This window comes from Perca fluviatilis, chromosome 19 (genome assembly GCF_010015445.1).
Source record: "Perca fluviatilis chromosome 19, GENO_Pfluv_1.0, whole genome shotgun sequence".
NCBI classification, from domain to species: Eukaryota; Metazoa; Chordata; class Actinopteri; order Perciformes; family Percidae; genus Perca; species Perca fluviatilis.
Window position 1 is genome coordinate 36,695,488 of NC_053130.1, and position 23,441 is coordinate 36,718,928.

Consider the following 23,441-nt stretch of genomic DNA (forward strand, 5'->3'; position numbering starts at 1 on the left):
GTGAAATAACTGAAAACATGTCTTATATTTTAGATTCCTCAAAGTAGCCACCCTTTGCTTTTTTTGATAACTCTGCAAACCCTTGGTGTTCTCTCAATGAGCTTCATGAGGTAGTCACCTGAAATGGTTTTCAATTCACAGGTGTGCTCTGTCAGGGTTAATTAGTGGACATTTTTCCCTTATTAATAAAAAAAAGCAGAGGGTGGCTACTTTGAAGAATCTAAAATATAAGACATGTTTTCAGTTATTTCACACTTTTTTCTTAAGTACATAATTCCATATGTGTTCATTCATAGTTTTGATGCCTTCAGTGAGAATCTACAATGTAAATAGTCATGAAAACAAATAAAAAAAACGCATTGAATGAGAAGGTGTGTCCAAACTTTTGGCCTGTACTGTATATATATATATATATATTAATAATTGGTGGACAAACAAACTGAACGTTAAAGTGAAAAATACAGTAAAATAAACCTTCTGTGTTTCTCCGTTCTTTTACCTCTTTTGATTTTTAAGAAATTAATACCATATCACAATTTATAATGGACTAACTGAGCCGCTAGTGTCTGACAGCAATTTACTACCGTTCCAACACACTCTCACTCCCAACTCGTCAAATACTGAAGCTTGGTCAGGACCCTTGGCATTAGTTTTCAACCTGCAGGTAAAAGATCGTGGGTGGGCTAACAAATGTTTAAAGGTCCCATGACATGGTGCTCTTTGGATGCTTTTATATATACCTTAGTGGTCCCCTAATACTGTATCTGAAGTCTCTTTTATATAGACCATAGTGGTCCCCTAATACTGTATCTGAAGTCTCTTTTATATAGACCTTAGTGGTCCCCTAATACTGTTTCTGAAGTCTCTTTTATATAGACCTTAGTGGTCCCATAATACTGTATCTGAAGTCTCTTTTATATAGACCTTAGTGGTCCCCTAATACTGTTTCTGAAGTCTCTTTTATATAGACCTTAGTGGTCCCATAATACTGTATCTGAAGTCTCTTTTATATAGACCTTAGTGGTCCCCTAATACTGTATCTGAAGTCTCTTTTATATAGACCTTAGTGGTCCTCTAATACTGTATCTGAAGTCTCTTTTATATAGACCTTAGTGGTCCCCTAATACTGTATCTGAAGTCTCTTTTATATAGGCCTTAGTGGTCCTCTAATACTGTATCTGAAGTCTCTTTTATATAGACCTTAGTGGTCCCCTAATACTGTGTCTGAAGTCTCTTTTATATAGACCTTAGTGGTCCCCTAATACTGAATCTGAAGTCTCTTTTATATAGACCTTAGTGGTCCCCTAATACTGAATCTGAAGTATCTTTCATTAATTTCAGCCTTGGTGCAGAATTACAGCCACTAGAGCCAGTCCCACAATGAGCTTTCCTTAGGATGTGCCATTTCTGTGTCTGTAGCTATTGAGGAGGAGAGGGGGGGGGCAAGGTGGAGGGTGGGGGTGTGGCCTTGACCAACTGCCACTTTGCTCGTTTGAAAGCCATGATGTCTCTCTCTCATGGGTGGGCCAAATTCTCTGGCGGGCAAAGCAGAGAGGAAAGGTAATTCCCCTTTTATGACCTCATAAGGAGCAAGATTCCAGATCGGCCCATCTGAGCTTTCATTTTCTCAAAGGCAGAGCAGGATACCCAGGGCTCGGTTTACACCTATCACCATTTCTAGCCACTGGGGGATCATAGGCAGGCTGGGGGAATGCATATTAATGTTAAAAAAACTCATAAAGTGAAATGTTCATGCCATGGGACCTTTAAGTGACACGCGTGACAAGAAAAGGGTGAAAGTCCGGTGTTGTTTGACCCATCCGCCACGTCAACCTGCCTCCTTACTGTTCATACTACGTCATCTTACAGCGCTGAGCTGCTGCTCTGCCCGGTGCGTCCCATACAGATGCTAAAGGGGGCCTTATGCGTCTGTATCTGACACTAAGCGTACTGACTGAACAAGCGTCAGTATTTGACAAGTTGGGAATGAAAACAGGTTGACCATGCTGACAGGCGCCATGAAGGCGATCACATTTCAGTAGCTGTGGGAGTGGGAACAGAGCACATTGTGTTTGTTTGCAAAACGTTAATGTGTTTTTTGGGTCATGGCCGATGTATGGCAGAGTTAGTCTCACAGACAACTGTGCTGCCAATATGGAAATATGAAAGATGAACTGAAAAAGATTAGGCAAAGTGTAAAGAGCTACTCCAAAGAGGTTAGTATAACCTCACCGCAGGAAAAAAGGCATTGCTTAGAGACGCATTTACCGCCATCATGTGGTCTGGAATCGCTGCACTATCATTACGGACTCTCATCAGTCTCACTCAAGAGTGTATGGCTGCAGGATGGAGACCTCCCGTCTCATGCCTGGGCGTGTCCAACGGTAAATTCAGGTGTTCAGAATCCGAAATCTCAAATTATTTTCTAAATGAAGTCACGGTTCCCTGATGTTAACGTTTGTTGTTTATTTGATTAAACATGCGATGACTTTACTTTTTTTTCTTATTCATGCTTTATTTGCAAGTTCATAACAGTAAAAAAAGGACAAGCGTAACATAAAAACGTATGCCAAATGCAAAAAACATAGCCCAACAATGAAGCCACCCACATAATACTAAAATGAATACACTTTTACAATTATAACATATGAGACCATAGAAGAGTAGGCTACAATAACAAGGTTTTCATGTCTCCCATTAGAAGGGGATCTGATATCTAAAATTTAGATAAGAGCTTTCGAATGCAGCTGGGGGATCATAGTGAAATTATCGAAGAATAAAATATTGGTAAACCACCAATATTTTATTCTTCGATAATTTCGAAAGCTGCATTCATGGATATGAAATTTGACAACAAAAATTAGGATTAATATAAAATATTGGTTAACCTCCAACATTTATAACTGCACAGGCGTTTAACGTTGACGTTTGTTTATTACATGAGAGGGTTTAATTTCGAGGTCCGAAAGGCGCATCACTGAAGTGTAGGCCTCCTCGAGTGTAATATTGTGATTATACAACAACGGTTACCAACAAAATAAATGATAATCAATCTGTATTCATATTGTGGAGCAATTTGCTCTTGAAATACAAAAAAAACAAAAAACAGACAGGATTTCTGTTTAGTCAGCCAGCCAATTTGAACTATAGCTTCTCCAAACTGAATAAATCCCACCCGCACATATAAACACAAAACTGCTTTGCTATCTCCATTGTGTTGTAACTAAGACATCTGCTGAAAAAATAATTGTATTAATTAGCATGATTGCCGTTCTGTTTAGTTCAAAAACATCCATAACATCACCAACCATAACAAACAGTATTCCAGCCAATAACCGACAAGAAGGATTTGGGGTTGGGGGTTGGGGGGTTAGTGTGCTGAAGCACGGAAGGGAGGGAGAGGGGATGGGATGAGAAAGAGGGAGGGGCGAGTATTTGTTTGAAAATACTAAGAAGTGCCGTCACCCAACATCGCTTAGAGCACCTTTAATAAAACCAGTTTCCAACTTTCTACACCGGCCCAAACCTAGTTTCACATAGACTGAAAGTTCAACTTCTTTTACTGCCACTTTAACATTTTGTAGTGCCTCAACGTCAAGAACAACCTCTTTTCGTTTGATATCTTCAACTTGAGCTATTACTGCCACATAAAGATACCAAAAAGCTCCAGGTCAATTTTTAACTGACCAACATTTTAACAGGAATTTTCGTCATATAGTCTGGACTTTTCCAGTCTAATAATACATCTCAAACAAATGTCTGGTGTCTCTTTAGGTTGAGATATGAAAAATGAAAGCCCCAGCCATTATTGGAGAATTTAGCGTATTACCCCTGCTGTGACCTATGGCCTTAGTTGCTTGTCTCAGATAATCTTTGAAAGCAACATTGCCAGGTATTGCAGACACACTTTCCCAATGAGGACTACATGGAACTAATGTTGATGGGAGTTAGTAGTCTCCCCAAGATACCGGGGCTCCACCTAGTCCATTTTCCTCCAGCAGGAAGGAACGTCAGAGCAGACTTCCCCATGCTGAACCCTGATAGAACACTTCCCCTGCACACATTCTCCCAGTGACTAGTCCCGCCAAAACACACACACACACACACACACACACACACATAAAATACAGACCAGCACACTCTTATCCTCATACCTCAATTGAGTATGTACTTACACACACTTCCCATCTGTCCTGGGTCGCACCCAAGTTCAGTCCAGCCAGCTGCCTCCTCTTCACTGCCAACCATCTAACACACACACACACACACACACACACACACACACACACACACACACACACACACACACACACAAAATACTGAAAAAACCAAGCATGGTGGTGTACCACAAAACATTCAGAATGTGTGCGGTCCAAGGATGTATTACAGTTTTTTTTTCGATTGCTTGTTTTTTTTATTCATTTTTTATTTTTTGACAGGACAGCTAGGTGAGAAAGGGGGGAGAGAGAGGGAAGACATGCAGGAAATTGTCACAGGTTGGATTTGAACCCTGGACCTCTGCGTCGAGGCATAAGCCTCTCAGTATATGTGCACCTGCTCTACACACTGAGCCAACCCGGCCACGACAGGGACCGCTTTTTCAAAAATCTACACCCAATCAGCAGAACCACACACCCAATTAACAGAACACCTCAGACCCTTTGCAAAATGAAACACTACACTAATTTATAAAAAACATATTTTGTTACCACATGAAACACATGTTTCATAGACTTAGTTCTATACTGCTGATGCTAACCTAGAATACTTTTATCAATTCTACTACACTCAGTGATTAGAGTACTGTAAATGAAGTACACAGAGAAAGTGAAAATATACAAATTCAACAAACACTACACAAGACCAATGCTGCAGACTAAGGAAAATAGAATTCATTTCTCTCCATATACCCAAATCAGTCAACACGTCAACATGGAGCATCACAACAACATGTCCCAGTTTTCATGCAGCTACTACAGTAGTGTGCATACCACTGTTAGCTCAGCAAACAACAGACACACATAAAATACTGGATCCAGTACAGGTTACAATTACTGTAAAAAACAACAAACAAAAAAAAGCGTTGAAAAAGAGTTTGAAAAAGTAGATTTTGATAAATCGCTAATTTTCACGCATAAAAGTCTAGGCGGAAATGGGCATGTCCTATATCACTTGATTCAGTTGGATCCAGGGAACGCGTAGATATATGGTTTTTGAATGTCGTGTGTACGGTGTTGGAGTTATAGGGCCAAACGTGTTTTTTCTGCTATAGCGCCACCTAGTGGTTGAAGTGGGTCAATGTTTGCGCCTGAGGTCTTTGCAGAGTTTTGGACCAGTCCTGAAATGGCAACTCCCCACCATGTACGGTTTAGGCTGTAGTCGGAGTTTTAGGCGGAGAAGAATAATAATAATCCTTAGAAAAAGTTTAGGGTTCCACAGCTCCGCTGGAGATGTGAACCGCGTTGCCTTGCATTACGCGGTTCCCATGCCCCCTCGGACTTGGACCCCTAATTAGAACGGGAATGGCCATCCTGTCCAGCATGAAGAGACAAAAAGAACTAGAACTGCAAGCAGTTATGACGGGGACCAAGCCTCCGATGCCAGTCGTCCCCGATGACCCGGGAAGCTGCGCCAGTGCGGGACCTGAAGCATTACGTAGGGGGGCAAACGTCGGTGAATATCGAGAGGTTTGATGCACAAGGTCTGCCGCACTCTGCCATTGCAAATGTAGTTGTTACAGTTCATCTCCATGCATATACAGACTACCTTTAACAATTCTCTACTATAAACAAATTTCTTAACCCCCCTGACCACAGGGGACAGCAGAGAGAAATGAGAGAGTGACTGAGAGGGTGGAGGCAGGTGTGGTGGTTGAAAGAGCAGGGGAGGTGGTCAGGTTGTTGTAAATGGTGTCATAGGCACCGATTGATGTTTTCCTCCGTGGGTGCTCACAGGCACATGTCGTATAAAAAAAAGTAGTGAAAAGTTGTTTGCATTTCAAAACCTTAGAAAATGGACAGCTGCCGCCACGAACACACGCGCCTATTAACTCGATAATAAAGCCGTAAAGTAGGCTTTCAACTCAGGACAGCGCCACTTACAGATAGAAATACAGATAGGATTGGAGATGAGAAGTTTAACTGACATGTAACCGCGATCAGCTTCGTAGGAAATTAAGAATCGATGCCACCGACATAACCAATCACACTATGATGGACTCTCCACTTAGCACCAACTGCAATGTTTAATTGCACGGTATTAGCGCCTATGAATGGTGTTGATTTTGGATTGAAAAAGTGGGAGAAAAGAGTTACATTTGTCCACTGTGAAGGTTGTAGAAACTTTGTCAGGTGGGTTAAGAAGTTTGTTTATTGTTGAACACCAGGGGAGCATGCGAAAGCGAAAACCAAAACGTAACGCTAGGAGGTAAACATCAGTAAATATTGAGAAGTGTGAGCTGCAAGGTCTGTGATACATTCCCATTGCAAATATGCCATTAACATTGATTAACAGGGCAAAACACTTATATGTTTATTAAAGCGCACACTAATGGCCGATCTTTGCCAAATTTGGTACAAATCCTCAGAGCGGCATGCCCAACGAGCAACACATCTACAGTTCTATATATTTTGAGTCATCCAGTGGAAAAATAAACATATTGAACATTATAACTCATAATGGACAAACTATTACCATTTATTACACACAGTGTATCAATCTTGGATGTAACAGTATGGATTAATTTCACAAAGACCCGTACAACTCTGGATTTCTAGGGTGGATGCAAAACCTCCTGTAAGGGCTAGGAAGACAAAAAAAACACCAGCAGAAAGGGGCAACTGTTAGCTCCAAAAGACCCTACGTTTTGACTATTTATAATTATGAAGTTATAAAGTTATAAATCAGAAGTGCCATTTGGGGTTGTATACAACATGCTCGACCTCAGACGGGGTTAAAAGGCCCAAATTGATATATGTTGACTATAGCGCCCCCTAATGGCCGATCTTCATCAAATTTGGTACAGAGCCTCAGAATGGCATGCCGAACAAGAACAAGTTTCGTGTTGATTGCTTTTACTGTGGCAGAGATATTACAATTGCAAATTTCCCATTGAAATGCATTGAGTTCTTGGCCAAAACAAATAAACATTGCTTATAGTGCCAACTAAAGGCCGATCTTAGCCAAAATTGGTACAGAGCATCATAGTGGGATGTTGAAAAATGATCTCAAGTTATTTGCTGATAAATTTTAATTTGGCCAAGATATGATATGATATGTGTGTGGTAGCTAGCTAGCGTCTTGTGTATTATAAGTTAAAATACGTAACCCCTACAAAGTTAAAAGAAATTGAGCCCCTGCAGTGCGTTTAACGTAGACTCACGAAATTTGGTAGACATATGTAACATGTCAAGACGTACAAAAAACGTCATTGGAGCCATACCCTAAACCCAACAGGAAGTCCGCCATTTTGAATTGAAAATTCGAAATTAGTGTGATTATGTGCCATTTCCACGTCGTACTTTAACGAACTCCTCCTAGAGATTTCATCCTATTAACTTCAAATTTGGTCTGTGCCATCTTAAGACGTTAAAGATGAAAAGCTATTAAAAGAAAAACTTTTCGTCAGAGGGCATGGCCGTGGCGGGCAACAGGAAGTAGGCCTAAAAGTCAAGGTACTATACTTTAACGAACTCCTCCTAGAGATTTCATCCGATGGACTTCAAACTTGGTCTGTACCATCTCAACTCCTTAAAGATGAAAAGTTATTAAAAGAAAAACGTTTTATCAAACGGTGTGGGTGTGGCATGGCGGCCATTTTGAGTGCTTATCGATGAACGAGAAAGTGGCTGTAATTACAGTATACATTGTCATATCCAGGGGTTAAATTGGGATTTGTTATGTGGGGGGCTCTCCCTAGGGGGTCCGGGGGTATACCCCCCCCGGGAATTTAAAAAAAATATATAAACCATTAAATGGCACTTTCTGGAGAGTTTTGTGCAAAGAAATGGAGAAATTGAGTATAAGAGCCTATACTTTGCATTGTTGTAGTATCAACAGGTATTAGGGCATTTAGCATTTACATAACTGTTAATCAGTCATCACGTGATGATACACATTGTATTACCTTGTTAAGGTATAAGAAGTGACCCATACAATGTGCCAAACATAATGTGCCTAATGAAGGGACAGTGTAGCATATGACAATAGCAACAGCTGACAGGATTTGGGTCTGTGGTGACCAGTTCCACCTCACACAAACTTCCTTCTCCCATTCTCTCTCTTTACTACTACAACACACACACACACACACACACACACACACACACGGCAACCAAGTGGGGCTCTCCGATGCTCGGAGGTGAGCCGTGGCCGGCTCGGAGCCCTGCCGCTGGAGGAGATGCGACGGCGAGGACCAGTTCAACAGCTTGGTCAGCCACATGAACTAGTAGCGGCCGTTGGAGCTTCCGAGCACGGGGCTTCCACCGCTGCAAGCGGGGTTTTTAACTTTAGGATTAGGCATTTTATCTGTTAATCCTACCGACGTTTGGCGTTATGTTGTTGACCCGCAGTGGTGAATTGTCTGCAGTTCTGCGCGGGTTGTTGCCGTGTTCCGATTGTTATCTTAGCTCCACCAAGACAAGGGTCATGCCATTTCAAAAATCTTTCATTTATTGTCAGAAATATGTTTTCAAAAGCATCACTTTCATCAAATTTTATGTGACATAATTCCACTAGCCAACTGACTGCAAGCAGGAACATCCGGACCCAAACAAGCAGGCTTATGTGCCGGGCCTGAGCCCCGGAGAGCCCCGGCCCAATTTAACCGCTGGTCATATCTGCTTGAAATTTCCCACAATCAACAAGGGTCCAGGCCTAAGGACATATACAGGCTAATATTGACTTTTGGTCATAGCGCCCCCTGCTGGCAACAGGAAATCGGCCTTATATGACAAACATCATCCGATTTACATGAAACTTATAATGTGTGGTCTACCCTTATATGGCTTTTGAACCGTTTAAGGTAGAATCTTGTGTGAGGTATCATTGAACTGGTAAGGGAGGTACTTTTGGATTGGTAATGGTTTGACCCGCCCCATATGCATTAGCCACACCCCTTTTCATAACTAATTACCTGTTTAATGTAGAGTCTTGTGTGAGGTATCATTGAACTCAGCAGAGAGTTTGTTTGTCATTGGTCATGTTTTGGCCTGCCCCCTATGTTTAAGCCACGCCCCCTTCCTTAACTGGTGACCCATTTAAGGTAGAGTCTTGTGTGAGGTATCATTGAACTCAGCATAGAGTTCCCTTTTCATTGGTGATGATTTGCCCCGCCCCATATGATTAAGCCATGCCCCCATTAATAACTAATGACCCATTTATTGTACACTATTGTGTGAGGTATCATTGAACTCAACAGAGAGTTCAGTTTTCATTGGTCATGGTTTGGCCTGCCCCCCATGCTTTGGCCTCGCCCCCTTTCATACCTAATGAACTGTATGACGTAGCGTCTTGTGTGAGGTATCGTTGAACTCAGCATAGAGTTCCCTTTTCATTGGTCACTATTTGCAGTGTCTGAGTGCTGCACAAATGCACAGTCGCAAGGAGCGGCGTCCGCCAGTAACCCTGACGTGCGCAGAGGCGCGAGGGCCCGTCCAATGCTGCTTTCAGCTTTAATATTTTTATTTAATTTTGTGGGAGTACCAACGCAATTTCGTTGTGATACTACAGTACGACAGTAGTGCAATGACAATAAAGCCTCTTATGTCTATATATATATATATATATATATATATATATATCCTGTTTGCAACAGCTGCTGAACTTGCCCACCTTTTGTACACACTTGATAAAGCACAATCCTAGTAGGCCTTGATTGTTAGTTTCTTCTTCTGGTCATGCTCTGCAGATGTGAACGAGTGTGAGCTGCTGAGCAGTGTGTGTGGAGAGGCCCAGTGTGTGAACGCTGATGGTTCCTTCCTCTGCGTATGTCCCAGCGGCCAGGACTATAACGTCATGATCGCCAAGTGTGAGGCCGTTCCCACAGGTAACCCATCTGCAGCTTCCTGAGGACAGCAGGCTGAATAACTGCTTCATTACACTGCTGTTTCTCCATACAAGTCAGTAAAGTGAGGTACACAATCTTCAAACAGTAGATAGTGAAGCATAATGCATTAAATGATACCACAATATATAATGATCATTAATACGTCAAGATTCTGCATCACAAACACGTGAGTTGTTTGAGAGGAGGAAGGAGAGTAACGCCACTCAACTTCAGCTATCACAAATCAGTTTTATATTAAATAACTAAATGTAACTGGTGTTAAATCCAGCCCGGGGCACCATGCTTCAAAAAGGGAACATTGATATCCAATTAATTCAGTCTCAACTCTGCAGGTTTCTACAGTGACCGTAATGCACATAATCAAGTTATTTATAAATGAAAGGTTTATTAAACTATTGACTACAAACACAACTTATACCTAACCAATGAATCATTTAATCTTTTATTTAATTTATTGAATGAATGAATGCCATGATGCATAAATAAATGCAATAAATACAGCAGTGAACATATAATGAAGGATATCTTGGTGAGATGTATGAGCTTGTGGAGAGCACTCAGGGAGTCAGGGTTCAGAGCGACGTCGGTGTTAATCTCCAATAAAGTGTGGTCCTTGCATCAAAATTAGAACTTTAAAACAAACGTCCTACATTTTATATATGTTAAATAAACATAACACATCAATTATAAACATTTCGTTTTGCATTGAAAAGTCCTTGTCAGTGTTTCCAGAGTTCACAGTGCCATGTATGACTTTGCAGGCACACCCTAGACTGTGAGGCATCTGCCCTTAAAGGGGTTGGTGCTACCAATGGCCAATGGTCCTTTAGTGTCCTCACCGAGTCTCCTCTGGGAAAGATTTACAACTGAAGTCCATATTTGCTTCTATAAGGACAAATTAAATTCATTTTCTTGTTATTGCTAAAGAAGACCAGAAAATGATCTGATATAAACAACAATAAATGTGCTTCAACCAGACACATGCATGTTAAACTGCACTCGCAAAAGTATACATTACTCCATAATCAAATCAAGACACGACTGTGGAGGTATGATGCTTTATGCAAACAAAAGAATCTGTTTTTGGCAGAACAAAGTAAGACAATATAGGATGTAGTTTAGACCACCACTTACAGGTAAGCAGTGGAGGAGGCTGTGGCTCAGGTGGTGGAGCGGACCGATTGAAAGGTTGGTGGTTAGATCCTTGGTTCGATTTACATTTACAATTAGCATAAAGCCAACATAGAGAACCTTTCACTTTATCTGGCTTTGAAGCAGAAATGAATGGGCTCTTTACCGGTGCCTTCAACACTATGAACAGGAGGTCAGGTATGAGTGACCACTCAGCTCAACCATTGTAATTCCTTTATTCATCTTTCAGTGTCATCAGTGGAGCATAAGGAGTGCTACTACCGTCTGAACGACAAAAACCTGTGTGAGAGTGTGCTGACCAGCCATGTCACCCTGCAGGAGTGCTGCTGCACTCTGGGAGCCGGCTGGGGGGACAACTGTGAGGTGTACCCCTGTCCTGTCAATGGCACAGGTGAGGACCTGACAGTACCACACAAAGACACAACTTTGGCTATGTTTCAGTTACACAGTATGCCACAGGATTTTAAAAGCATAATTTCAACACCTTAGTATACTATAGTTGTATGATGAAGCTAGAGAGCAGGAGCTCCTGTGTTGAGTTCATTTAAAGAAGTGTGCAGCTTTTAACAGCACCATAGCCCTTTGCTTTTGTACTGTATGTAAATTCACTAAATCTGATTCTGACTGATTCACTGTCACTGTGCATACTGCTAGCAGTCACACTCAGCCCAGGCTCTTAAAGCCTTCATGTTGCCAAGACTAGACTATTATGCAATGCATTATGGTCCAGCCTCAGTCAGAGTTCCCTTTATTGGCTTCAGCTGGTTCTTAGAGACCTGCACACTACTCTAAGTGAAACATTATTGCTGACTGGACATCATTCAGTTTTTGTTATTCTAGGTAAACTTGCGTTCCAGTAACAAAATGTCAGGAAGCAGCTAATATGACACACCATGAAATAAATCAGTGTCTTACCCATTTTAATAAGTGAGCAGGAACTGAAGCGCTCTGTTGGCCTTTACAGTGAAGTGTACCTAATAAAGTGTTCCTACAGTATATGTACTGTAGGTATGCAAATTCTCATACCTCATTGCTCAATGGACTCTTAACCTCCAACGCTCCATGTCGGCCCCATTCAGACCAGTTTGATCAGATGTGTCCGTCTGGAAGAGGATTTATTCCCAATGGAGACTTCCTATACGGAGTGGCCACAGCTGACAGCTACAAGGGTAAGACTGAGCTCCTCCTACATTACACAACTCAACACCATCCATAGGGTTTCATAGTTCTCCCTCACATAGTTGTACCTTGACCTATTACATGTGCTGTGAGTCATCTCCTGAGCTTTCTATGCCATTTTCTTCTGCTGCAAAAGATAAATGAGAAATGACATCAGGGTTTGGGCATCAGCCTCTTCTGTAACCCGACCAGCCCACTAACCATACAAGTTCAACTTCCTTCACTGCAGCTGCAGCTGGATATACTTGGCCGTTGTCAAGTTGAAATTCTAAAAAGAGAGCAGTGTATTGGGTTGATTGATATGCAGTCAGTGGGATTAACTCAACCACATCTAATGATTTAGACCAGCTCTTCACTCTCGCAAGGATCCTGGAGGGAGCCTGGGAGTATGCCCATCCGGTCTACATGTGTTTTGTGGATCTGGAAAAGGTGTATGACCGGGTGCCCCGGGAGATACTGTGGGAGGTGCTGTGGGAGTATGGGGTGAATGGGTCCCTTCTCAGGGCCATCCAATATCTGTATGACCAAAGCGAGAGCTCTGTCCAGGTTCTCGGTAGTAAGCCGGACTCGTTTCAGGTGAGGGTTGGCCTCCGCCAGGGCTGCGCTTTGTCACCAATCCTGTTTGTAATATTTATGGACAGGATATCGAGACGTAGTCGAGGTGGGGAGGGGTTGCAGTTCGGTGGGCTGCTCTTTGCAGATGATGTGGTTCTGATGGCATCATCGGCCTGTGACCTTCAGCACTCACTGGATCGGCTTAAACTGCCTGTCTCTCTTAGTTACGCTGTTATAGTTCTAGACTGCTGGGGGACTTCCTTCCTTTGACACACTGAGCTTCTCTCTCCTCTCCCTTTCTATTTGTGTGCATCCCATCCCAGAAATGCTTGTTACTAACCTAGCTCTGAAGAGTTTACTCCCCGGAGTCCTTATGTTTTTTCCACCCAGCGTATTTCCTTGGAGAATGTTGGCACCAAGATCTTGGTTGCAGCTGTCGCTGTGGTCCTGCTGCACTCCCTGCTAAGCTCTGCGGTGCCCTGCAATGTCATGCTGCGTCCTGCTGAACCCTGCTGCTTCCTGCTACGTCCATCCATGCTCTGCTGTGCCACGCTACATCCTGTAACGCCTTGCAGCGCCCTGATATGACATGAACTACTACAACTACCATTTGAAGTCACTGTTCCATTATTAATGTGACTATTATCGCCACTGTTCATCATATCCCCAACCGGCACCGTCAGACACCACCTACCAAGAGCCTGGGTCTGTCCCACGTTTCTTCCTAATAGGGAGTTTTTCACACTGCTTGCTCTGCTTGAATTATTAGAATTGTTGGGGCTTTGTAAATTATAGCGTGTGGTCTAGACCTACTCTATCTATAAAGTGTCTTGAGATAACTCTTGTTATGATTTGATACTATCAATAAAATTTACTCTTTTGCGCCGAAAGGAGCCAGTTGAGGTGGTTTGGGCATCTGGTAAGGATGCCCCCTGGGCGCCTCCCTAGGGAGGTGTTCCAGGCATGTCCAGCTGGGAGGAAGCCTCGGGGAAACCCAGGACTAGGTGGAGGGATCCAACCTGGCCTGGGAACACCTCGGGATCCACCAGTCGGAGCTGGTTAATGTGGCTCGGGAAAGGGAAGTTTGGGGTCCCCTGCTGGAGCTGTTGCCCCTGCGACCCTACCCCGGATAAGCGGACGAAGATGGATGGACATCTAATGATTTAAATATCATTAGTAAATTTCTGACACATCATTGCCTGGTCAGAAGCTTTGGGAAAGACCCGAGAACATCCTGATGTGTCCTGCCTCACCCTGTTCTCATGTTGTTATCTAACAGAGGGCTCCTCTGACACTCTGTTCTTCTCTCTGGCTGTTTGCAGATGCAGATGAGTGTACTCTGTTTGGCCAGGAGGTGTGTAAAGGAGGCTTCTGTCTAGACACTGTGGGCAGCTACGAGTGTTACTGTAAGACTGGACAGGACTACGACGCTGCCAATCTGCAGTGCACAGGTGTGTGTGTGTGTGTGTGTGTGTGTGTGTGTGTGTGTGTTTGTGTGTGTGTATTAAATGTGTGCTTTGCTTCCTGTCCTGTAGACATGGATGAGTGTGTGGATGAGTCTCTGTGTGCTGGTGGACAGTGTCTGAACACAGATGGCTCGTACATGTGTTTTTGTACCCATCCCATGGTGCTGGAGCCCAGCAGTAACCGCTGTGTCTTTATTCCTGAGGCAGCTGGTAAGAAAGGAATTCATCTCGCATGCATTGTAAAAATGTCCCTCCAGGAAATTCTTGAATTTGAAACTTTAAGTATTGTCAAGTCTTTACGATATTTAAGCCATTTCTTTTCAAAAAACAAATTATTTACAAATCATGTTAAATGAAATAGTTAGCCCTGATATGTTCTCTGGCAGTGCTCTATGTACGGCAATGTTTGCAGAGTATGAATCCAGCAAGCCTCATGATGCTCTCGTACCCAAACACAGCTATAACGTTTTGCACACACACGCACACATGTTGGCGAGAGAAATGGACGCACTCTGCCAATGTTCTTCAAATGATAAAAGGCTGTTTTTGGTTTCTCCAGGGTGGTGTTAGATTAGTGGTGCCACTGCATCAAGTGTTGATCTGAGTTGGCTGTTAAAACTATCTACAATACAATCACTAGAGACAGGTAAAAAGAGTGCAGCAGTGTCATTTAAAAGCTCAGAAGTAAGATAGCGTTTCCTCACAGTTGGCTCTGGAATATTCCGTTGTCTAAAACCATTGCCAGTAAAACAGAAAGAAAGCTCAGTTCCTCGGGCTGGACATTTTCCTGAGCTATTGTCAATAAAGTAAATCATATTCCTGACATCAAAATACTGAGTGAAGTTTAGAAAGAATGATTTCAATTTCAGTTTCAGTTTTATTTATAGTTTCAGATCCTAACAGGAGTTGTGTAGTAGAGTAGAGTAGGTCTAGACCACACACTATAATTTACAGAGACACAACAATTCCCCCCAAGAGCAAGCATTTGGTATGACAGTGGTGAGGAAAACCTTCCTTTTCACAGGCAGGCAGAAACTTCAGACAGACCCTGACTCTTGGTGGGCGACCTTCTGACTCGACTGGTTGGGAGGATGGAGAGAGATTTACATGAGTACTGTCTGAACATTTGGACAAATTGTATTTTGAAACTTTAATGCTAATGAAGACCCTTTGAATTGAATTGAATTAAAATGGAGAGAGAGAAAGCGAAAGAGAAAAAGAGAGTAATAAAGAAATGTGTGTGTGTGTGTGTGTGTGTGTGTGCGCGCGCGTGTGCATGTGTATGGGTGTGTGTGTGTGCGTGTGTACACACACGTGTGATTACAGAGCAACATGAGGCGGAGCAGACGGACTACCAAGGGATCTGCTGGCAGACGGTGACACAGAGCATGACGTGCATGCGGCCACTGGGTTCCGACAGGAAGACCACGTACACAGAGTGCTGCTGTCTGCACGGCGAGGCCTGGGGCATGGACTGTGCCCTGTGCCCCTTCAGGAACACTGGTACACACTGCACACAACAACACACACACACTGCTCTCATGTTTGGAATGTACGTCACACTGCAAGCCTTAGTGCTCCATTCTGACTTCTCGCTCACATCAGGGTTTTGTTTGGCTGTTCACTTTATTTTTTAAATGTGGGCAATATTGAGATTCCAACGTGAACTGTCCTTTCGTCTGATCTGTGTTTTTGGAAACATGCAGCCTAGACATGAAAAGGTTGCAGCGTATGGTCAGTAGGGCAAGCAGCTGTGACCAGTTGTCAGCTGTCAGTTGACAAATTTGGTTAAAAATCGCCAAAGTTTCCCTTTCATTCACCATTAAACCAGCAGTCAAAAGTAATTTCGAATTTCAATGTCAATGTTATGAGTTACGTTAAAGCTACAAACTAACGGATACAGCCCTAATGGTAACTGTGACTGTTGAAAATAAGCAGTATGCATCAGATCTATTCCTGTGCATTGATATTGCTGCTTCTCTAAAAATTCCCTCCATGAGGAACCAATATTTATCTTATGTATATTATATATTTATGCCCATCTTTATTTAAATATCGTGATTTTTGATTTTCTCCATATCGCCCAGTCCTAATTTCCAGTCTGTGGAACCACTGATTAATGAGCGGACTGGTCATCTCTGGGTTCTCACACCTATTCATTAAGGCAGAACCTGGCAGCTCCTGACGTTTCTTATCTTTTCTTTCTGTGTCTTTCTCAGAGGATTATGCGTCCATGTGTAACCTTGGCGGGCGGCGGGCATACGGTCATGACGCCCTTGTTGCCGGCCCTGTCCATGAATATGAAGTGAGCCCAGACTATTCACCATTACCTGATCCTGTCCTGCCTTTTTACGACGAGGAGCGTGAGTATTTGTCTATTATGAATCATTTATAGTAACAGAGGAATAGCACTGAAACACAGGGTTTTAATGCCACTAGGCCTTAATCAGGTCTTTACAAAGTTCTTGCTAGTAATGGGGCCAAGGTAAAGAATTGTGAAGTATACATATAGAGTTTATTCAGGTAGCAGTCCAACCTTAATGAAGGCATGTCTACTTGTGACTCTGTGTCACTGGTTGTGACCAGCTCAACCAAAAGGTTTTTATTTTGTTTCTTCTTTTATCTAGATCATTTTAAAGTGACCTCAGGAGAACAGAGATTAGTCTGAACAACCCCCCCTTGTCTGAGGTATAACCAGTTACTACCATAACGAACAATGGAGAATATGGTGGAACAATTATTAGAGCGCATGTGGCTGATATCAATGCTTTATTACAGTTTTTCTTGATTGCTTTGACCTGCTTAAAGAAACTGGGATCCACTCGGTTTTCATCATCACTGTCTCAGCAGAGCAGAAGACACCTCTTGCAAATGTGTTAACCCTTTCTCATTGGATTGACACATTTCCCCCCACCCTTTTGCAGAACAGTTAACACGGATGTCATTCAAGCAGTCCAAACTCCGTTGTTTTAGCTATGGTAACCAAACAGAAAGCATCTGTTCCTAACTATTAGAAACTACCTACATCAGTATGAAATCACTGAAGCACCTGTTTGACACTCCTTCACACAAATCTTCAATTAGCAATCAGTGTGCAGGGTTAGGCCATGTGGCCCCATCGTCAAGACAGAAGAGACGGAGTATCAATAGTGGCTATTTCTTATGCTCTACAATAATAAATGTTTATACTTTACTGTAATAGATTTAATTTTCTTAATTTCTTATACTCTAATAGATTTTATTTGTGTATTTTGTGTAATATTTACAGTATTTCAGTTTTCAGCCACAGTTTGAAAATAAGAATCAATGGAATCAATAAAATTTGCATCAAAGCATTTCTGATTTTGGATCCAAATCTTTGCAAGATGGCAAATTTGACAACAAATGGCACTGGCATGAAAGCTACGTACAGTAATAGGCTACAATGACAAGCAATGGTGCACTGATTCGAGTGCTGTATTTTGTTGTCCACTGTGTAATGTTTGATTGGAAGAGCTCATACACTTGTTTGCAAGTTGTGTTGTTTGAAGGCAAAATTTGCTTTTGTTGCATATTTTAAATGTTTTGGCATGGTTAGAGCCTTTTGCAAACTAAATGTGTCATTATGACCAGCAGTGCCACTTTTCCGGCCTGTGTGTTAACTGTTTTGAAAAATGTGGAGTTTGAGTTGACTGCTGCATCAAAGCAATCAAGAAAAACTGTAAACTCAAACTATCAACGCTTTCATTATGAAATAGTGTGATTAACAGCCATTGTGACCATTTAATTTGTCTAAAAATAAAACAATTTGTCATGAAGTCATTTAATGATTTTAACATTGAAAGCGTCTTTGCTTCCCTCTAAAAGTTATCAGCTAAATTTGGTATCCCAAATAAAATTTATATTTTTATTTTTATTTTTTTTTACATTTCTTTATTTAAAAGGGACAACGCACATTAATCAACATGAGCACAAAGTCCAACATGTAAATGTGTCAGATTTAGCCATGCAGGCTAATTTTCATCTGCAGTCGCTAGCAGGTTGATGACATTAGATAAGCTACAACATTACAACACATACGCATAACCACAAAAACTCAGCTTGTCAGGGCAGGTGTCAACAAGCTCCTGCTTCTCTTATTCATATGTTTTGGGCCTGCCCGTCTATTCACAACTATTGGTCCAATATCTTTCAAACATCATCAGCTGCTCTTCAGGCGCCGTTTCTCCAGCAGTATTACAAGCCAAGCCCAGTGGCCCTGCCTGAAAGTGAAGCAGACCTTGTGGCTTTCTTGACACTACTAGCTTGACGGCTAATACTACTTTGTTGGAAGTCAGCTTGCCCCCCCATCCTTGCAGACGTGGATCAGAGATGTTCTCCATTTCAGTTAATTTGAAAAGATTAAGCCTACACTGCGTGGGTGCACAAATACATGTTTCAAAGTGTGGCAACCACTTTTGACCATAAAGAGAAGCTGCTGCTACATGGTGGGCCTCAATGAAGCTGACTGTCACCCTTTATATCTCACTTATAACCTAGTAAAGGGGCCCTGTTGTTGAACATGTATTTATTACTAAGAATTGCTGTTTAAAACATGTTTAATTTTAATTGTAATTTTTCTTCTGTTATTTAGTTTTGTAAGCACATATTGTTACATATATTTTTTTGTTGTTTAATTTCTTTTCTTTTCAGTATATGTTATGAAATGTTTTAATATTGTCTGATTAAATGTTGTTTTGGACCCCAGGAAGACTAGCTGGTCGTCTAGGCGTCAGCTAATGGGGATCCTTATAATAAATACAAAAATACAAATCCAGGGGTGCCAGGATGTGTGGTCTGGGGTTCATCTACCTTCATTGATATAAATGGTGTGGACAGAATATTCCACTTACTTCTCAGTAACACAGCAGCACAAACTGCAGCCTCCAAAATGGTTATACACGTGAATCAACAGCTCTCTAAAAAAACCCTGAACATGCCATACAGCACAGGTGCACATCTAATGAATGGGCATCTGAGTGTGTATTATACTGGGCATCTACAGTTGGTTTGACAGTTATGAGTTCTACAAACTGCTGGAAATGAAGACAAATGTGTAATTGGGTATTATAAATATGCAGGTTCAGCTTCTCTAAGGACAAACACTAACGTATGTTCTCATTTCACAGCGCTTTGCTGCCATCTTGTGACAATAAAACTAACAACATGTTAGAATGAACTCCTTTAAACAGATATCCAAATCCCGCAGTGGCTGAATCCTCAGCTGGAAAGAAAACCTTTGCTTCTGATGTCTCACAGTGGACAAATACGAGATTGAGAGCGGCTCATATAATACATTAGTGTGCTCAAAAATTGAAAGCAGTTTTTGGGGCATGCTTGGATTTATGTATGGTAAAAACATAAGAAACTGAGGACTTCCAGCTGAGGCCAGTGGTACATCAGTTCTACTATTCCTTAGGATAAAGCCATATATTACATGAACCTTGTTTTTCTGATCTTCCTCCCTACTCTTAATATTAATAATATTATTCTTTGTCTCAATTTTGTTTAAGGATAATCATGTTCTAAGAACTACATTTTCCATGAGGGGGGGGGGGGTGAAAACAGAAAGTATAATGCCACAGTTAAAAGAATCCCTAATTAGCCATAAGCAGTTCCTGTTTCCAATGTACCCATGGATGTACCGACAACTACCAATGGATTACTTTGATACTGAACTTAAAAATTGTGATGTTCTGGAGTAGTTCTGTCCTTTTGTGCTACAGCTCCATTCAAGGCCTTTGAGGGTTTGCGAGCAGATGAGTGTGGGATACTGAATGGCTGTGAGAACGGTCGGTGTGTCCGGGTTCAGGAGGGTTACACCTGCGACTGCTTTGATGGATACACCCTGGACCTGTCCCGCATGGCCTGCATTGGTAAGAGGGCAGTTACACACATTTAAAACACAGAAACACTAACTTTAAAATGTCTGTCATGTTTGATGTCATTTCTGTCCATCCTCTGTCCACAGATGTGAACGAGTGTTCAGAGCTAAACAACCGGATGTCGTTGTGTAAAAATGCTAAGTGCATCAACACAGTGGGCTCCTATCAGTGTGTGTGTCTGCCAGGCTTCGCTGCATCTGACAAACCCAACTACTGTGTGGCCCCAGCAACACACCAAACAGCAACACACACAGGGAGCATGGACGGACACTAGGGGGCGACAAGAGACACTATAACCACACGCACAAGCTTGTATCACTATACTTGTGAGGACGTCCACTGACATTCAGCCACTGCAAAATCCTCAACACTAACCTTAAAGCTCCCTGGTTTGGTTTAAGTGTCGAGCAGCACTCCCAATCCAAAAACACCTCTTAGTCAGAAGACACCTGGAGGAAAGGTAGAGATGTGGGGGTCAAATAACACAATCAGGGAGTATACCAGTTAAATATCTTTTTATCATTTTTGTCCAACATCTAAATCAAACCAAAAGAACATACGCCTTAAACCTTGCCTTTGAATGAAACTAAGCCCTGTTCTGATTTGAATCATTTAAAAACTAATACAAATCCACATCTGCCATTTACCAGTGTCATGTATTTTTACTCACTTCATGCATTCCCCCTCTGTTCTATCTACAATCTATTATCTACAATCATTGTGTTACTTTGGGTTCATTTTAGTAGTTTTCCAATGTGGACATTTTAAAAATAAAACATTTGTAATATTATAAAGTACTCCCAATTTGAAAGCCTAATTTTGTAGAAAGCATAACAGTATCTTTTTAATGAATTCTCACAGACTTCACTGTCAACATTGCAACATGCTCTGGTTTCTTTGGTTAAAGGAATAGTTTGTCATTTTGGGATATGCTTAGTTGTGTTCTTTCTAGGAGTAAGATGTAAAATGCCATGTCAAATATATGCAACAAGGCTGAATGGCAGATCTCTTAATACAGCCATGTTTAGCAAAACGTTAGGTACATGCCATGGACAGCTTTTTTCATTCCAACAGGAAGTTTTAAGGCATTATGTATAACATTCAGACACTCGGGGGTACATGTAATGAGCCAGGCAGTAAATAGGGAGTGATTTTGGACATAGCCAATGAGACTACAACCACATGCAGGTATAATAATTGGGATGTTGACTATCTTAGTTTATAGTGTTTGCATGCTAGCATTTGCTAATTAGCACAATACATTTAATACCAGCTGACTGCCATTAGTTCTGGAGGTATTAAGTCATAAACCAAAGTATATCATTTTGACCTGATTATGGCACTGGATGAAAAATCAAAGCATCACATTTATTACAATTCATCCTCTGGAAAACACAGATGTCTAAAACAAATATTGCTGCAATCCATCAAAAAGTTGTTTAATAAAAATCACAAATCTGGGGACCATGAATGTTGCAGCGTGCATCGACATCTATCCACCAGCTGAGACATGTCCGGAGTCATCACCAGCTGACATTAGCCCCACTGCTAGGGTGGACCCCCCCCCCCTATAACTAACATCAACCATCAATTCCCTACATGTATGATGTATTGTCAGAATAAATAATAATCAGTGTTTTTTTTAACATAGCTCAACATTTGATGAAATCCCTGATGAGTAATTTATAGTAATGTTTAATTATGGTGTATGCATTTCAAATTATAATTTTAATTGTTAGCATTAAAACAATGGTAAATGCTTAATTGAACTCGTGTTCACTAGTGTGTCTTCAAGGGCTTCATCACTATTTAAAATCACTTAGTAAACACTTGGTCCGTAAAGTATGGAAATACAACAAGCACACACACACACACACACACACACACACACAGTACTTAATCAAAGCCCATATATTCTGCACTGTATCAGAAATCTAACTCTACATGAAACAAACAGTAATTTACTTGAGATGAAGATTCAACTTAATCTACTATGTGCGGCCTATGTGTGGGATAGAAGCAGAATTGTATAAAATGTGTTTTGTCTGTTGCTTTTCCAAGTCTGTTCCTTATTTGTTTTGAAGTGGCGTTGTATGTGTGTTATAAGAGGTCGTTTTGCTCATTTAACGTATCGACAAACCCTATGGACTTGTGCTGGGGGATCCAATTGTTATTTTCTACCCAGTCTAACTGATTGTGGATATTTAATTCTGTGAAGAGGCCAACTGTCTGCTCCCTCTCTTCCTCCGTTGCCATCCCTCTGTCTGCCATAAAGAAAAGCTTGTTTCAACACTAAAGCATCACCTAATCATGTATTATCCACACTTTTGTGGGATTTTGTCTTTGTGTTGTAAGAATGGTAAAATGCGGTCATAAAATTACTTATTTTCTGGGACATAGGACAATTCCAGGATTCATGTGTCTTACCAAGAGACTTTTTGTTTCCTGGTATTCCTTCCCTTCTTCCTTCTTTAGACACATATGTTGAGAAGACTGAAATGTGTTTTATTTTTCATACTTCACTTATCTGTGTTTTACAGCAAAGTCTTGCAAAGTTGTAAAGCTGCTATGGGACAGCGATGGGAGAGAAGAAACTTTACATTGTACATTTAAACCGAGTGGAGAAAACAACTAATGTATTTGTAATTTGTACATGAATAAATAACTTTTTCTATGAATTCATATTACAGTGTACATTAAACCCATTGGTAATAAACCACAAATTGTGATATCTGTGCATTGGCTGGTCACTTTTTACTGTTTAACCCTCATGCCCTCCTTAAAAAAACTTACTCTCGACACCTTCGAGGCAAAAATGTCCACGCACACAAAAACTGTTATTAAATCATCATATATCAATATTTTTTTCTGCTTTTTTTTCATAAATCACTTAAACAACTTCTAACCTAATCAAAACTACCAAACATTCAATCATTTTCAGGATTTTAACCCTTTAAATGCCAGTTTATGTATTTGAAGTATTTCATTTTTTATTACAAAAAACACAAAAAATGATTTTTTTTCCATATAATGAATAATATCTAGATGGGGCTTTGGTGGTGATTAGAGGCTTGGATATGTCAAAGATAAGCAACAAAATTAATTTGATTGCATTAGTAT

At 41.2% G+C, this 23,441-nt stretch overlaps 1 protein-coding gene across 1 annotated transcript in view; it reads left to right on the plus strand.

Annotated features, from left to right (window-relative positions):
• The window catches only part of ltbp1 (latent transforming growth factor beta binding protein 1), a 229,538-nt gene extending 206,480 nt beyond the window's left edge, over nt 1-23,058 (plus strand). The window contains exons 21-29 of the mRNA XM_039783518.1: nt 9,908-10,045; nt 11,448-11,609; nt 12,298-12,387; nt 14,275-14,403; nt 14,488-14,628; nt 15,745-15,921; nt 16,638-16,781; nt 20,163-20,312; nt 20,408-23,058. Of these exons, the coding sequence (XP_039639452.1) occupies nt 9,908-10,045; nt 11,448-11,609; nt 12,298-12,387; nt 14,275-14,403; nt 14,488-14,628; nt 15,745-15,921; nt 16,638-16,781; nt 20,163-20,312; nt 20,408-20,595 (1,319 nt within the window). The 3' untranslated portion in view covers nt 20,596-23,058. The remainder of the gene's footprint in view (nt 1-9,907; nt 10,046-11,447; nt 11,610-12,297; nt 12,388-14,274; nt 14,404-14,487; nt 14,629-15,744; nt 15,922-16,637; nt 16,782-20,162; nt 20,313-20,407) is intronic.
• Nucleotides 23,059-23,441: the final 383 nt, after the last annotated feature.